General features: G+C 40.1%; 1 protein-coding gene across 1 annotated transcript in view; it reads left to right on the top strand.

Moving 5' to 3' along the window:
- Positions 1-3360: 3360 nt before the first annotated feature.
- Positions 3361-17565, top strand: part of aff2 (AF4/FMR2 family, member 2) — a 226209-nt gene continuing 212004 nt past the window's right edge. The window contains exon 1 of the mRNA XM_026330408.1: positions 3361-3505. Coding sequence (XP_026186193.1) covers positions 3453-3505 — 53 coding nt within the window. The 5' untranslated portion in view covers positions 3361-3452. The remainder of the gene's footprint in view (positions 3506-17565) is intronic.

Below are 17565 nucleotides of genomic sequence, written 5' to 3'. Positions count from 1 at the left end.
AGCCTTTAGCTATCAAGCTCCTCTCCTGCGGAACCAGCTCCCACTCAGGGAGCCCAAAATGAGCCCGGTTCTGCTAGAGGTTTTTTCTTCCGTTAAAGGGAGTTTTTCCTCTCCACTGTCGCCAAGTGCTTGCTCATAAGGGATTTGTTGGGTTTTTTGTTTTTGTAAAGTGCCTTGAGATGATTTGTATTGTGATTTGGCGCTATAGAAATAAAATTGAATTGAATTGAATTAAATTAATTATTCAATTTCGAATATAAGAAATTGAATTTTTTTAGAAACAGGTGTAGATCAGGGCAGCTCCACACTGTTTGTGAGAAAAGAGTGCATCCAACCACTTGAACAACCAGAGCAAAACTTTATGGTCTGTACGTGTATTAGGGTAGAGTATGCACAGGAGAAATAGAAGACATGAACTGTGATGCTTAAGTGAAACATCAGAGAGAGTTTAAGTCTAGTAAGAGATAGAGAAGGCAGAGTAAGAGTTCCCAAATGTGTGGTGAAAACTAGAATCCATAGTATAATACCCATATGTGACCACATGGGGGAGCTGTGGTACTGAGTTGGTTCACTACCCTAAACCACTACCAGAGAGAGAGAGAAAGACGGAGAAAGTCTGGGCACATATTGGAAATTCATGACATGCACTTCTCAACTACTGCAAGATACACAGCAAGTATAATGAAGTCAAAGCTGAGGACTTGGTCCTTCATCACTATTTTATCAGTTTGTTTTTACTTTGTGGTGCTGAGACTGTCATCATTTAAATCTGAATTACTGACTCAGATGTTGTTTTAACATGACTGCAAAAGACACACAAAACCAAAAACCTGCTCTGTTCTCAATAAATGCAGTGTGATGATTAGGAAATTATTCTATGTGAGTAGCTTTCTTTATTTTCCCTTAACATTCTACCTTAATGTCTCTTCTATCTAGTCATCGTAGAATTGCATTTTTAAATACTGCTACATCTGTCTCTCCTCTCTCTCCCTGTCTCCAGTCATTCTCTCTCTCTCACTGTCTGACCTACTTTCAGACAATCTTTCTTACACAGACACAAACCCTGTGTTCCCGCAGGTGCTTAAAATCCTTAAAAATTGGTTGAATTTTGATGTGGCGTTTTTGAAGTCTGGAGATGTCTGGAATTTTGATTTTTGAGGTTGAAATGTCTGGAATTGATCATGGTCGAGAAACAGCACTTTCGGACAACGTTGCTTATGACCAGCAGTGTTTCATTCCCATCATGCTCTACGGCTAACTTTCTTCTCTCCTATGTGAGGCAGCTTTCTGTACTTGCAGAGTGGATTGTGATACAGACTACGGTTGGCATTTTGCCCCAGACCAGACCAAAATACTTATGCACACACACACGTACATACAAACACAATGACACACCATCCAAAACAAAGACCCAGACCCACACACATACAGCCCACAGCGTTTCTTCAGATATTCGTTCCAATGCATTTAAATGTTTCGCCTTCACTCATTCTGGGTAGACACGTGTAGGCTTTATAAAGGGGAGGACAGTGATGTCACAAAGGAACCACAGTTACAGCTAAGTAAGGTCATTATTCATAGAGAGGCGTAAACAGTAAAACATGCCGCTGGGCATGCGTGGTAGCAAGTGCACAGTAAAGAATAAGAATGGTGTCATTAAAGAGCTGGTAAGGTGGATGATCTGAACCAAAGGTCAAGTGGTCGGATAAAGATGCAAAGGACTACAGTCTGTGAACTGTACAGTGCAAAGTGTTTAGGAACTACTCTACAGAAGCCTCTCCAAGGAAGTTGCACAAGATAAATTTGCACTAGTGAGCTGATGAGAGAGTTTTGGGCACCATGTGTAATGTGACCACTAGTTAAAAGATGGATCTGGAGCTGTCACTAATTGGTGTCCAGGTGGTTTGAATTGGAGGACCCAGAGCAGAAGTGTACCCCTCCTGGCCAGGTACAGGAAAGTAGATTCAGTCCTAGTAAAAGGCGGAGAATAACCACATGAACCTCACGACACTGAACAGTTACTGGGTCTTCACCTGGAATAAACTAAAATTTCAGATTTGCTGGATCTTAATTTTTCAGGCTCAAATTCAAATTCTAAAGAGTGTCTGGTGCACATGATTAAAAAAAAGCAAACACTGTCATGTAGGTTAGATTTAACAGGCGAACTGTGACAGTACAGACCTAAAGATGAAGACAAAACACCATCCAGAATACTCATTTAGACATAGTCTGAAATATGGTGGAAAAAAGTTCAGCACTGGTTGACATTGTAGGGTACACCCTGGACAGATCAGATCATTCCAAGCCCATTTACTGTTGATATGTACTGTATGAGCAAATTTAAAGGGTCCTTTTCAACTCTGGCCAGTATGTTATTGGATTTTGACAATCTCAAACATCAGAATTAACCTCAAAAATCCATTATCAGATGTTCTTGCCCAGATGTGTGATGAAGGTTTTTTAGGGTAGAAATGGTGTCCACTAAAGTTTTCCCCTTAATCCCAGTGTGTGTACCATTTTTTTTATAATTGAAGTCTTACATTGTGATTTCAACACATGCACTGAATGTAAAAATTATGTAAAATATTGCTTGTGTTGCAGACCTTTGTGATATACACAACCTTTTACATTCAGATTGGCATCCACAAACAATAGGCTCAGGAGGTCCGTTCCTCAGGTTTCAATGTGGACAAGGATTTTACATCCGACATTTATTATTATTTGTCAAATCCTGGTTGCAGCCCTTTATGGTGCACCATGTGTTCATGCACAACCTGTAGCCCAACAAAGACTCATCATGACTCAGTGACTAGTGCATCGCTAAAACATCCCTGGCATTACTTTGGCTCAGAAAACCATGTCTCTAATTGAATTTTCCATTTCACAGACTATGAATAGAAAAATATTCCCTTTTATGGCTTGTGGAGATTCTCAAGGTTCTGACTCATGACAATAGAAATAATCTCTAGCAAAGAAAAGTCCCATCATACGTGTGTTTTTCATTGACTGTGATGTGTGGATTCCTGTCAGAATGAATCCTGATCTGATAACATGTCATCTGCTGCTTGTTTTAAAGGCATTTGACTCATTTTCCAGCTGTTGCCAAGTCACTGTTTCACTCTTTGTTTTTTCTGACAACACGTTTATTGTTTTGTAAGATGACTCTAGTCCTTATGTAGGAAACTTATTTGGCAGAGAATATCTGTGACTTCTCTGAACAGCCTTCTTCAATGTGTGTATGTGTGCGTGTGTGTGCTCTCTCTCCCTCCACCTCTGCTGACTGTCAGCTTGCCTCGACCACGTAGCAGCTTCCTGGCAGCGGCAGCAGCTTGTGTCTACTCTCTCTCTCTCTGACACACACGCACACACACTCAGTATCAGTAGCCTATGTAGAACCACGTCGCACCAGCTTTGGATTTTAAGCCCCAACACCAACAGCAGCCGGATCGGAAATGGATCTGTTTGATTTGGACTTTTTCAGAGACTGGGAGCTCGAGCAGCCATGGTAAGTCTGATTGTAATGTGTTTTAGTGCATGTGGAGGCTTTGGGAGAAGGATGAGCGGACATGGCACCGCCGCTTGGAGGCTGTCCCCAGGTTTGAAACAGCGCGTTCAAGAGGTGGACGGACAGCCAGCGACCGTCTGGTCTTTGTCACAGAAAAGCCGCCGTTGTTGCCGCACACGGATCCTGCACACACCTGCAGCACAACACCGGCTTCTACTGTCCGCTGTCACATTAGGGAATGTTTGATTTGAAAGCGAGCCCGCACCGTGTTATGTGGCTGAGCGGTGTTAGGGTGGGAAAACTGAACAATGTGAATGAACCGCAACGTAACACAGAAGTTTGGCACTTGTGTGTTTCTTTTATGTCAGTACTGAATCTGATTGTTCAGCTGAGTTCACCCTTCACACACATGGACCTATTTATTATAGGAGTGTACAATGATCCTGGCAGATCTCTGGGACATACGTTTGTAGTCATGTGTTACTCATCTGGCACATCCAATAACAGCCAGACACATGTGACTAATGTTTCTTTTGTCAAGAGTCAGAGAGCTGACATCAATAATCAATCAATAAATCAGTTCATTTTTTTAAACAAAGAGTCTTTGGTTCCAGCTTGTTCAAGTCTTTTCAATTTTAGATTGCAAATATATCAGTGTACGTTTTGGCCCTTCACAGTTATTGGTAAAGAGCAATTTAAGGAAAGTTCATCATAATATTATTATTTTTTAAACTCAAATATTAACAGAAATCCAGTTTTGTGGGACCACACAGAAGAGCAGTTTTTAAAGCTATAAACTATTGACACACGTAGTTTGGAGTAGTGGTTTTGGAGCGTTAGAATAAAAGCAAAAACAAAAGCAATAACAAAACATAAGCACATTGTCAAGGTCTGTGGATATGCTGTGTGTTTTGTTTTTCCATATCCATGTTCAGAAGACCCCAACCGGTCGAGGCAGATGGCTGCCCAAAATGAGCCCGGTTCTGCTCGAGGTTTTTTCTTCCATTAAAGGGAGTTTTTCCTCTCCACTGTCGCCAAGTGCTTGCTCGTAAGGGAATTGTTGGGTTTTTAGTTTTAGTTTTTGTAAAGTGCCTCGAGATGATTTGTATTGTGATTTGGCACTATACAAATAAAATTGAATTGAATTGAATTGAAGTTGAAATATTATATATGCAACAGTGACAATGAAAATGTTGAAAACAGTGTTCAGGCTGGAAATAAAAGAGATTTGCTCGTTGTTACACGATGGTGTCTTGATTGTGTTCTGAGGAAACTCAGACCAAGTATCCCCATGTGTGGACATCATTTTTTTTAAAAGAAGTGTTTCATGTTCAAAGGTAATATCTGATTCTTATATTTATTGGTTCCACCTAATCTCAAATGGGTGGGGGTGGGGGGCTAATTGAAAATTTAGAACAGCCTTGTTTCACCTCTCATTAGGCTATTTAAACCCAATTCTGACATTAGTGAGCGACCCACTCCACATGCTGAGCCACAGTGCATGTGTGAATGTGATGGGGAGTAAATCTACAGGTTCAGGATATTCTTTCAGGATGAACTAAAGTTTTTACAAAGGCCTTCAAGCGGTTTAACATGAAAATAATGCAGACATCAAGCATGTTTGATTAAAATGTTTACATGCTGGGTAGATACAGTGCTGGATGTAGTTTGGTGTGTTTCAGAGCAGTCCATGCAGTATTTTGCAAGTGCAAAGCATGTGTCCAAATGCTTTTCTGGTCATTTCTGGCTTTGGTATGCATAAAAGATATAATGTGACATTAAGAAAGTCCATCCACTATCGTAAAAGAGTCCTGCATGAACAGAAGGCTAAAAATATAATGATTTTACTGGATCAATATTGTGTTAATATACTGTATATTTTGGGCTGTTGAAATAGAAGGATTGTAGGAGGTATAGTACATGCAACACTCAGCCTCTCCAGCTCAGCTATGTATTATAGGGGAAACACCGCAACTTGGCAACCATGTTGCTGTTTTGAATCCCTATTCCAGCAGGGAGAATGTGAGCAGAGAAAGTGACTCACTGCTGTCCCTCAGCAGCCACCATGGAAGGGCCCTGGAGCAAGATACTTAACCCCCCACTGCTGGAGTGGAGCTGCTCAGGGCTTAACAACAAGCTCAGGGTGTCTACACATGTAACCCTCCCCCTGCCACCACTCCATCACGCTGCTGCTGTCAATGGGCTCTGACGGGAAATTGGGTTCACACAAAGAAATATGCTTTATTACAGGAATGAAACACAGAAAGGGATGGAACCTGATTAAACAGCACTGATTACTTGCTCAGGAGACTATGTTTATGGAGAATTAGATGATATGAAGATATACTTTTCCAGATTTTCTATGCAGCTGCTGCATTATTTTGGTAGCTTTTTCTCAGAGAATAGAAAATTATGGTCATTTGTTTGTCTCTAAATTAGTAAAAAATTTTCACTGAACTTTGTTAACGGATCATTCATTTAGCATTTTCTCCTGGAGCCTAAAAGGAAGGTGGGCTGTTCATGATGGAAATTTTACCAACATGGAGTGGCTAACTGCTAACGCTGACGCTCAACTTCAGCCACATTTTGTCAGCTGTGTCTTCTTGATAAAGATTTGTAGTCACTGAGCAATTTTCAGGCAACAGGATTCAGGATTCATCTACCTTGTCAACAAGGTTAGCCTTCTCAGCCTAACCTAACATTACTGACTGAGCACTTCATCACCATGACAGGAGAATGTTCAGACAGATTGAGTGAAAAGCACACTTCCTTCTCTGTCTGTGGCTCTACTGTTCAATGAACATACCTGCCATGTAGGTATGTGTGCTATTTGTGTGGTTATATTGCTAATTGTATCTGTCTGCATGTTCAAAGGCACTGAACAACTGTTCTGTTAATTGAGGCACATGATGAGAGAATGCTTGAATGGGTTGTTTTGGAAGGCAGTAATAAACCACAATATTTGTTATTAAGTCTGAAGGGCTTTATGTTGAATCTTTGCCCAAAAATGATCAGCTTAGGAATTCATGTGACTTATTTACAACCTGAGATAAACCTGTGATAGGACAGTTTCAAATTAAGGGTTGTAGAATGTTTCAGATGCCATATTTTTCAAAATTTCTAATAGGATCTCAAATGCCCTCCCACCTCAGGTTTTTAGTGTTGGGAATGGGGTAGCTGCATTCAACAAGTTGTTTAATTTATCTTTTTAACTTTGTGTGTAGAGATTTGAACTCTTTTCTGAAGCTTTCTTTTTATGCTCTTCACTAAACCACCTCTGTCACTTTCTGTAGGTGCAAACAAGTGCCACAGCATAAGAGTCTTTGAGAAGAGACTGAAAGTGTCTGTCATTAGCCCCAATTGAGCAGTCCATTGTGTTGTGACTACAAAAGCTTGGCACAAAACAGATTTCTTAAAGAGAGATTGTGAAAGAAGGATGATGCAGCTGGAGGACAATATGACAGCAGTGCCATTAAATATGGCCATTCAGAAAAGTTAAACCATGCCTCTGCCTTGAGACGTGGCTGGACAACACAGTATACTGAACCCTTAAACCTTTGTAATGGAGTCAGTGCAGCACGTTTTGCTTCTGCTCTTAACCAGTGTCTCCTACCAACAAGCTCTGTGAAGCTACCTTGATATAGCTCTGTGCTAATAAATGTTAAAATGGACTGTTCAGGATTAGAAGAAGCAGAACACTGCCACTGGAAGATGAAACAGAGACAGCGTTACTTTCAAATGGACCTATTTTCCTAAAAATTATATAGTGCATTGCAGGTATAAAAGACAACACACACCTTCAGCAGAAACCATGAAAATCATTCAGATTGGAGTTAAAAGTCTGTCACTTGCCACTGATATGGCTCCAGTTTGACAGTGGATTTTCCCTGTAAAGGAAAAAAGAGCGTGACTACAGTCTTGAAGCTCTGGGTGCCTTTGTTCAATTTGCACAATTCCAAAACTGTAGGTCTCCCCTTCCTCCTTTTCTCGAAGACACACCCTTTAATCTCTTCTCTTCTTTGTTGCCTTCACTCCCTCCTCCCATCCAGTTCCTTGTTTCATTGTCTTGTTCAGAGATCTGAAGGCTTTGTATGATTGTAATAGGGCTTGCATTGAATGTTGCATACGCCATAGTGTAATCGCCCATCATGTAGCTGGCTAATCATGACAGTGGAACCTGGGGGAGATTCACTTTGAATGTTAATTGACACTGATGGTGATTGGTTGAATCATTTAAATAGTTAATTATGGAACTGATTACACATATCGTCAGCATGGAAATATAAGATTCCAGCTGTGAGTTGTGAATCTTAAAAGTTCACATCTGGTGAAGACACTGATTAGTATTATCATAGTTGTTATTATAACTAAATGGCACTGGATTTTTAAGTTGATTTTGCGCAGCCTTTAAATATAAACTAATTTAGTTTGAAGTGTTCACAAATGCAGTCATACCGCTTCTAGACCACAGAAAACTGAGTCTGGCAATAAGCAAGAAGAGAAGATGGGATCTGCAGGGAAAAGTAGTGACAGAATCAATTTATAGTTGGTGTGTTCAATATTCAGTCTCACAGTCCAATATTCAATCTGCCCATCAACCTCTCAGGCTCTCAATCAGTTCAGTCACACGTGCGAACTCAATACACCCAAAATCATTCATGACACTACTGAAATTTCCATCCTCGTTTTGCGATTGGCCTCAGCTTGCCAAGCCAGCTCTACTTGACGATACTTCACACCAACATCATCAGTAACTCAGAGGCTGTGAAAGGAAGCTGTGTGTTATTCCAAGCTGACAAGGATTCACAAACAAATATTCTAAAACTAACAGCAGATAACACTGAAGGAAGTCTTCAATCTGGAAGAAAATCCATTTTATCCTATTATTGTAGTGCAATTTTCCCTCAGGGCTGGAAAATGGGAGCTCTGTCAGCAGGTGTGAAGAAGCTGGTTAAACCAGTCACTGTCCATGGTTCTGAAGTCTTAGATGAGAAATATATTATAATATATATATATATATATATATATATATATATATATAACTATATATATATAGATAATATATTACAAATAGCCCCATTGTATATCTATGTATATATCTATGCATGTACTGCATCTATCTATCTATCTATATGGACCAGATGTGTGTGTGTGTGTGTGTGTGTGTGTGTGTCACGGTCCCAGGACATTTGCCACACAAATATTTCTACCAAAATAGTCATGTGATAAAACACTATCCTAAAAGTCTCTACTGCATTTTCATTTATAGGCACTCTGCATCTGTTTTCTGTGTCATCTGGCACATCACGTGATGCCCATAAAACAGGAGCATGAGCCCATTGCTGGGATACTAAAATATGTGAGTTTTTCAGTACTTCAGCCCGGTTGATTTTGTTGCATGTTGACAAATAATAAGACAATAGTAGCAATGACGTGTGTCACTTTGCCGTGAATGTGTCAGCTTCATAGAAAATAATGGGTGCAGGTGTTCTGACGTGTGTCACACACTGTCCATCCATCCATCCATCCATCCATCTTCTATACCCGCTTTTCCTCACACACTGTCCATTGCCCTTACTTTGGAGGCAGTGTTTATGAGTTGTTGTGTGTGTTGTCAGCAAGACAAAGAAAAACAGAAACAACTTATATGTTGTTGTAAAAATGATTAAGGATCCAGGAGGTTTAAAACAAAACTTCAAATCAGAGTTTGTTTGTCCAAATATCTGTTTTTTAATTTCTTAATGGGCAATGTAATCCCTACATCCATTTGGACAAGCAAGTTTGGCTGTTGGGTAAGTAAAACCACTTCATGTAAAATATGTATATGTAAAATTTAAGGACTGGATGATGTTCAAAAACGAATGAAAATCATACAAATCATCACTATCACTCCAGGGGCAAAGTGGAAATAAAAGTCTAATTAGTGTATTCGAATTTCTGAAGAAAATAAATGAATACAACCTAGCTTCCTTCAGCCGATCTCTTATGTATTCAATTCAATTCAATTCAATTTTGTTTGTATAGCGCCAAATCACAATACAAATCATCTCAAGGCACTTTACAAAAACTAAAACTAAAAACCCAACAATTCCCTTATGAGCAAGCACTTGGCGACAGTGGAGAGGAAAAACTCCCTTTAACGGAAGAAAAAACCTCCAGCAGAACCGGGCTCAGTTTGGGCGGCCGTCTGCCTCAACTGGTTGGGGTGAGTGGATAGAGCAGAGAGAAAAGAATGAAAGAAGAGTCTTGTAAGACATAACTAGTGGTTACACTGGGCTAACTGGGAGCTGAGGTCCTGATTCTTCTCTGCTCTTTCCTTTGTTTTCTCTAGTTTTTGTATAACAACATTTGGATTTTCTGCATTTTACCTTCTTTTCTCTAGATGCTTCACACGTTTTTAAACTTTGATATTTATGTAAAGTAAGTGAGCAACAGTTCAGTGCTAGGTGCCAAAGATGGTGGGCAAATCTGAAATGATCTCTTTTTGATAAATGGTTAAATGGTGGTGTGTGTCTGTGTAGCGGCTTTCGCTCTCTAGTGGTGTTGTACTGCAGGGATGTTTCAGTACTGTTACGATATGGGTACAAAGAGTCACCAAGATCTGGTAAACGTTGGATTACAATGAAGAATTGATCACAACCGACTATCAAAGGATGTGCGGTATATCCAAGGACCTCTCAAGAGATGAAGTGAGGTGAAGCAGGGGGCGTAGAGAGAGGAAGCAAAAGCAGGGATGCCGGGTGGGTCTACAGGCTAAACTAAGGAAACAACCACACAGACCATGCTAACCACAGCCTGGATTGAGGCACAAACATCAGTAAGTGAAGAGGAGGAGGACTCTGTGTCTACAGTGGGTACGGAAAGTATTCAGACCCCTTTAAATGTTTCACTCTTTGTGTCATTGCAGCCATTTGCCAAAATCAAAAAAGTTCATTTTATTTCTCATTAATGTACACTCAGCACCCCATCTTGACAGAAAAAACCAGAAGTGTAGAAATTTTTGCAAATTTATTAAAAAAGGAAAACTGAAATATCACATGGTCATAAGTATTCAGACCCTTTGCAGTGACACTCATATTTAACTCACATGCTGTCCATTTCTTCTGATCCTCCTTGAGATGGTTCTGCTCCTTCATTGGAGTCCAGCTGTGTTTAATTAAACTGATTGGACTCGATTAGGAAAGGCACACACCTGTCTATATAAGACCTTACAGCTCACAGTGCATGTCAGAGCAAATGAGAATCATGAGGTCGAAGGAACTGCCCAAGGAGCTCAGAGACAGAATTGTGGCAAGGCACAGATCTGGCCAAGGTTACAAAAGAATTTCTGCAGCACTCAAGGTTCCTAAGAGCACAGTGGCCTCCATAATCCTCAAATGGAAAAAGTTTGGGACGACCAGAACTCTTCCTAGACCTGGCCGTCTAGTCAAACTGAGCAATCATGGGAGAAGAGCCTTGGTGAGAGAGGTAAAGAAGAACCCAAAGATCACTGTGGCTGAGCTCCAGAGATGCAGTAGGGAGATGGGAGAAAGTTCCACAAAGTCAACTATCACTGCAGCCCTCCACCAGTTGGGGCTTTATGGCAGAGTGGCCCGATGGAAACCTCTCCACAGTGCAAGACACATGAAAGCCCGCATAGAGTTTGCCAAAAAATACATGAAGGACTCCCAGACCATGAGAAATAAGATTCTCTGGTCTGATGAGACCAAGATTGAACTTTTTGGCATTAATTCTAAGCGGTATGTGTGGAGAAAACCAGGCACTGCTCATCTTCTGCCCAATACAATCCCTACAGTGAAACATGGTGGTGGGTGCATCATGTTGTGGGGATGTTTTTCAGCTGCAGGGACAGGACGACTGGTTGCAATTGAAGGAAGGATGAATTCGGCCAAGTACAGAGATATCGTGGAAGAAAACCTCTTCCAGAGTGCTCAGGACCTCAGACTGGGCCGAAGGTTCACCTTTCAACAGGACAATGACCCTAAGCACACAGCTAAAATAGCAAAGGAGTGGCTTCGGAACAACTCTGTGACCGTTCTGGACTGGCCCAGCCAGAGCCCTGACCTAAACCCAATTGAGCATCTCTGGAGAGACCAGAAAATGGCTGTCCACCAACGTTCACCATCCAACCTGACAGAACTGGAGCGGATCTGCAAGGAAGAATGGCAGAGGATCCCCAAATCCAGGTGTGAAAAACTTGTTGCATCATTCCCAAGAAGACTCATGGCTGTACTAGCTCAAAAGGGTGCTTCTACTCAATACTGAGTACAGGGTCTGAATACTTATGACCATGTGATATTTCAGTTTTTCTTTTTTAATAAATTTGCAAAAATTTCTACATTTCCTGCTTTTTTTCTGTCAAGATGGGGTGCTGAGTGAACATTAATGAGAAATAACATGAACTTTTTTGATTTTGGCAAATGGCTGCAATGACACAAAGAGTGAAAAATTTAAAGGGGTCTGAATACTTTCCGTACCCACTGTATATACATGAGGACTGGTGCAATAACAGTTGGATTGTGTACAGTTACCCTTCCCCTGATTTAGAGGCTCTGTCAGTTATGTGTGGACCCCAGGAGCTGACAGGAGTGATAATTACGGCTGTGTATATTCCTCCTGATGCTAACACTAGTACAGCTTTAACAACTCTTTATACAAAACTGTCAACAAACAACAAGCTCATCCAGAAGAAGCTCACATTATTGCTGGAGATTTGAATCAAGCATGCTTACAAACTGTATTTTGTGTGCCACCAGGGGTAATAACACACTGCATTGTGTGTACTGTGACATAGAGCATGCCTACCACATTTAGGCCCCTCAGAAGATCTGCCAAAGCTGTTACCAAGACCATCAAAATATGGCCTGGGAGGGCCATCTCAGAACTGCAGGACTGCTTTTAGAGCACCATCTGGGAATTATTTCAGCATAAGGACTTGGAAATTTATATGCAGACTGTACTATGCCACATAACACAGTGTATTGATACTGTGACTGTAAACAAATATATCAGGGTTTTCACCAGTCAGAAGCCCTGGATGAATAAGAAAGTCCAGTATGGGGCCCTCCACATTCAGGGCTTTTTTAGTCATGCCTTCAACTTCTTTTCACTTCAACTTCTTCAACCTTACACAGCAATGTATTACCCTTGTATTACTCCTGCTCTTCTTTGACTGTTTAGTTTCTCACTCGTTTTCTCTGCTTTTCAGCACCACTTGGGTAGATCGCTCAAAACACTTCTGCAACTCATGTCATGAATTGACATAGCCCTCAATGACAATAGCCCTCCCCTCGGCACTGAACCATCTGGAACACAGTCGGAACTATGTGAGAATGCTTTTTATTGAGTATAGTTCTGCATTTAACACAAACATCTCAAACATACTGATCAGCAAACTGTGGTCTCGACCTCTCCATTCATCTGTGCAACTGGATAAAGGACTTTCTAACTAATCGCCCGCGGACTGTAAAATTTGGTCCTCATCTCTCCTCTACCACCACTCTCAGCACTGGCTCCCCATAAGGCTGTGTGCTGAGCCTGATATTGTACTCATTATACACCTATGACTGTACACTTGTCTATACAACAAACCTTATCATAAAATTTGCACATGACACAACAGTTGTTGGGCTGATATTGGAGGGAGGTGAGTTTGCGTACAGATAGGAGCTTGAGGAACTGGTGAAGTGGTGCTAAACTAACAATCTCACCCTAAACACAAAAAACCCAAAATAACTTATTATTGATGAGTTAAGCAAAAAACAGACCTCCCCCCAAGGCCTTAGCTGTCATCAGTGACTGTACCCATCCAGAACACCATCTGTTCAACCTCCTGCCCTCTGGGAGGTGCTATAGATAATTGAAATCTGGACTAACGGACTAAAGTGTAGCTTTTCCCCGCAGCAACACATGCCTTGAATGGATCTTAAATTGGAATGTGCATTATTTTATCTGGACTGCAATTTTACCTTAATTTTACAGTATTTTATCTCATCTGGGCAATTTATTTTTTATCATGTTCTGATAAAATGCTGCTGATGTAAATAATGTGTGTGTGTGTGTATGAATACAGATGCTGGCAATTCATATTAGCACCTCACAAAAGAAGCACTCATAATTTCATTGTATGTTTCTTAACTGTACAATGTCACTAAAAGAAATATTTCTGTATATTTTCTAAAGATATACTGACTATACTTTTTAAATGTTAAATTTCAAAAAGCATTTTAAAATAAAAACACTTAAGTTACACTTAATACACTGGAAGCTTCACTATAAATCTGCTTTAGTACATTAAAAACATATTTGACATATTACTGGTACTTTCACTTAACAAAATACTACACTACTGCTAAAATATACTTGAAACATTTCACGCATATTTGTTGCAAATGTAAAAATTATATAGACATTAAACTTAGTGTATTACTAATACACCTTGAGCCAAAGTAAATGTACGTGAAATATTCTCTGAACTCATTTTTAGTATATATGAAATACAACACAATGATGTTTAAAATTTGCAAAAAGTACATAAAGTATATTTTTGATATTTTGTCTGAAAATGAGCCCACTAATCATAATTTCTTGTAAAGTACCCAATAATATGTGAAACATAATACTTTATATGCTAAAAGTATAACTTAAGTATGAAACAATATATTCATTTTTCACTTGGCCAATATATCATCTATCTTAGTTATGTTTAGCAATTAAAACTGTTTGGTTTTATTTAGGCTTTAAAATCTCTTGGTTAGAGTTTAGCTGCTCAAATGACTTGCTATTACATGGTTTAGGCATTAAAACTACTTTTAAAAGATTATGACTTGCGTTGAAGCTGTCTACAACCAGTGTTAATTTCGTTGACGAAGTATTTTCGTTAGAATTTTCGTCAACGACAAGTTGTCACTGACGAAAACGAGACGTTAACTAAATAAAAATTAAGTGATGACGACGAAAACTAAATAAAAATATATTGACATTTTCGTTGACTAATAAAAACGAGACGAAAATGTGAGTGAGGGACATTTTTAGAAAAGATCCAATCAGAATTAATCTTCTTAGACACACGCACATTTGAAAAGTAACTGATCCACCTAGTGATGTACAGTGGGTACGGAAAGTATTCAGACCCCTTTAAATGTTTCACTCTTTGTGTCATTGCAGCCATTTGCCAAAATCAAAAAAGTTCATTTTATTTCTCATTAATGTACACTCAGCACCCCATCTTGACAGAAAAAACCAGAAGTGTAGAAATTTTTGCAAATTTATTAAAAAAGGAAAACTGAAATATCACATGGTCATAAGTATTCAGACCCTTTGCAGTGACACTCATATTTAACTCACATGCTGTCCATTTCTTCTGATCCTCCTTGAGATGGTTCTGCTCCTTCATTGGAGTCCAGCTGTGTTTAATTAAACTGATTGGACTCGATTAGGAAAGGCACACACCTGTCTATATAAGACCTTACAGCTCACAGTGCATGTCAGAGCAAATGAGAATCATGAGGTCGAAGGAACTGCCCAAGGAGCTCAGAGACAGAATTGTGGCAAGGCACAGATCTGGCCAAGGTTACAAAAGAATTTCTGCAGCACTCAAGGTTCCTAAGAGCACAGTGGCCTCCATAATCCTCAAATGGAAAAAGTTTGGGACGACCAGAACTCTTCCTAGACCTGGCCGTCTAGTCAAACTGAGCAATCATGGGAGAAGAGCCTTGGTGAGAGAGGTAAAGAAGAACCCAAAGATCACTGTGGCTGAGCTGCAGAGATGCAGTAGGGAGATGGGAGAAAGTTCCACAAAGTCAACTATCACTGCAGCCCTCCACCAGTCGGGGCTTTATGGCAGAGTGGCCCGATGGAAACCTCTCCACAGTGCAAGACACATGAAAGCCCGCATAGAGTTTGCCAAAAAATACATGAAGGACTCCCAGACCATGAGAAATAAGATTCTCTGGTCTGATGAGACCAAGATTGAACTTTTTGGCATTAATTCTAAGCGGTATGTGTGGAGAAAACCAGGCACTGCTCATCTTCTGCCCAATACAATCCCTACAGTGAAACATGGTGGTGGGTGCATCATGTTGTGGGGATGTTTTTCAGCTGCAGGGACAGGACGACTGGTTGCAATTGAAGGAAGGATGAATTCGGCCAAGTACAGAGATATCGTGGAAGAAAACCTCTTCCAGAGTGCTCAGGACCTCAGACTGGGCCGAAGGTTCACCTTTCAACAGGACAATGACCCTAAGCACACAGCTAAAATAGCAAAGGAGTGGCTTCGGAACAACTCTGTGACCGTTCTGGACTGGCCCAGCCAGAGCCCTGACCTAAACCCAATTGAGCATCTCTGGAGAGACCAGAAAATGGCTGTCCACCAACGTTCACCATCCAACCTGACAGAACTGGAGCGGATCTGCAAGGAAGAATGGCAGAGGATCCCCAAATCCAGGTGTGAAAAACTTGTTGCATCATTCCCAAGAAGACTCATGGCTGTACTAGCTCAAAAGGGTGCTTCTACTCAATACTGAGTACAGGGTCTGAATACTTATGACCATGTGATATTTCAGTTTTTCTTTTTTAATAAATTTGCAAAAATTTCTACATTTCCTGCTTTTTTTCTGTCAAGATGGGGTGCTGAGTGAACATTAATGAGAAATAACATGAACTTTTTTGATTTTGGCAAATGGCTGCAATGACACAAAGAGTGAAAAATTTAAAGGGGTCTGAATACTTTCCGTACCCACTGTAGGATGCGCGAGTACACGACATCATCTTGCATAGCCTACACTGGGTTTCTGTCTGACTTAAACTATAATGAAATGGCAACAGCTGGGAGAAAACAAAAAGAAGATATATGGGTCAGTTTCACGTTTGATGCAATGGCATTACTGCTAAATACAGAGTTGCTCTTTTGCTTTAAAGAACGAAGAATGTCATATGCAGGTTATAAACAATGCATATCTAATTTTTGGTCTTTTATGGAAAGGCCATATTCCATATATATTTAATGAAACTTGTTTTGTTATTTAATTTTAATTTAGAATATTTTGCATATTACAATAGTTTTACTAAATTACACTTAAATTAAACCCAATATATTTTAGTCAACTAAATCTACAGTAGATTTAGTCGACTAAAATCTTATGCTATTTAGTCGACTAAAACTAGAATTGCATTTTAGTCAAATGACTGACTAAAACTAAAAATTAAAATCTGCTGTCAAAATTAACACTGTCTACAACCACCATTGGTCAGAGTGTACCACTGTACACATTTATTGATCATAACAATCTTCTCAACTGGGCAGCACGGTGGTTTAGTGGTTAGCATTATTGCCTCACGGCAAGAAGGTTCCTAGTTTGAAACCCAGCCGGGGCTTTTCTGTGTGGAGTTTCCATTTTCTCCCTGTGCTTGCATGGGTTTTCTCCAGGTACTCCAGTTTCCTCCTACAGTCCACATGTATGTCAGGTTGATTGGTGACTCTAAATTGTCCATAGGAGTGAGTGTGTGAGGTTGTTTGTCTCTATGTGGCCCTGTGATGGACTGGTGACCTGTCCAGAGTGTATCCTTGCCTTTCACCCAAAGAGAGCTGGGATAGGCTCAATAAGGGAGTATAGATGATGGGTGGATGGAATCTGCACTACGTTTATGTCAGTGCCAATGTTGCTAATCACATTATATGCTGACTTTTTCGCTTCAGGTGTAATAGGATCCTTTAGACATATACATATGGGAGAGATGTACACTGATAACGCATATTCAATAGCATGGCAACAGTCTCATCAATATTATGCACTTCGCTTTTATCTCATCATTCATTTTAAAGTGTTCCCACACAGCTGGCATTATACCTTCACTTTAAAATTTTGATGTTCACTGTAGTCGTTGTCAGGTGTCCATGCTGAGATTATACATATTTCCACATTTTCATAGCACAAAGTACAGTACAGACCAAAAGTTTGGACACACCTTCTCATTCCAAGAGTTTTCTTTATTTTCATGACTATGAAAACTGTAGATTCACACTGAAGGCATCAAAACTATGAATTAACACATCTGGAATT

The sequence above is a fragment of the Mastacembelus armatus genome, chromosome 10 (assembly GCF_900324485.2).
Source record: "Mastacembelus armatus chromosome 10, fMasArm1.2, whole genome shotgun sequence".
Lineage (NCBI taxonomy): Eukaryota > Metazoa > Chordata > Actinopteri > Synbranchiformes > Mastacembelidae > Mastacembelus > Mastacembelus armatus.
This window is presented reverse-complemented; position numbering and strand designations above follow the sequence as displayed.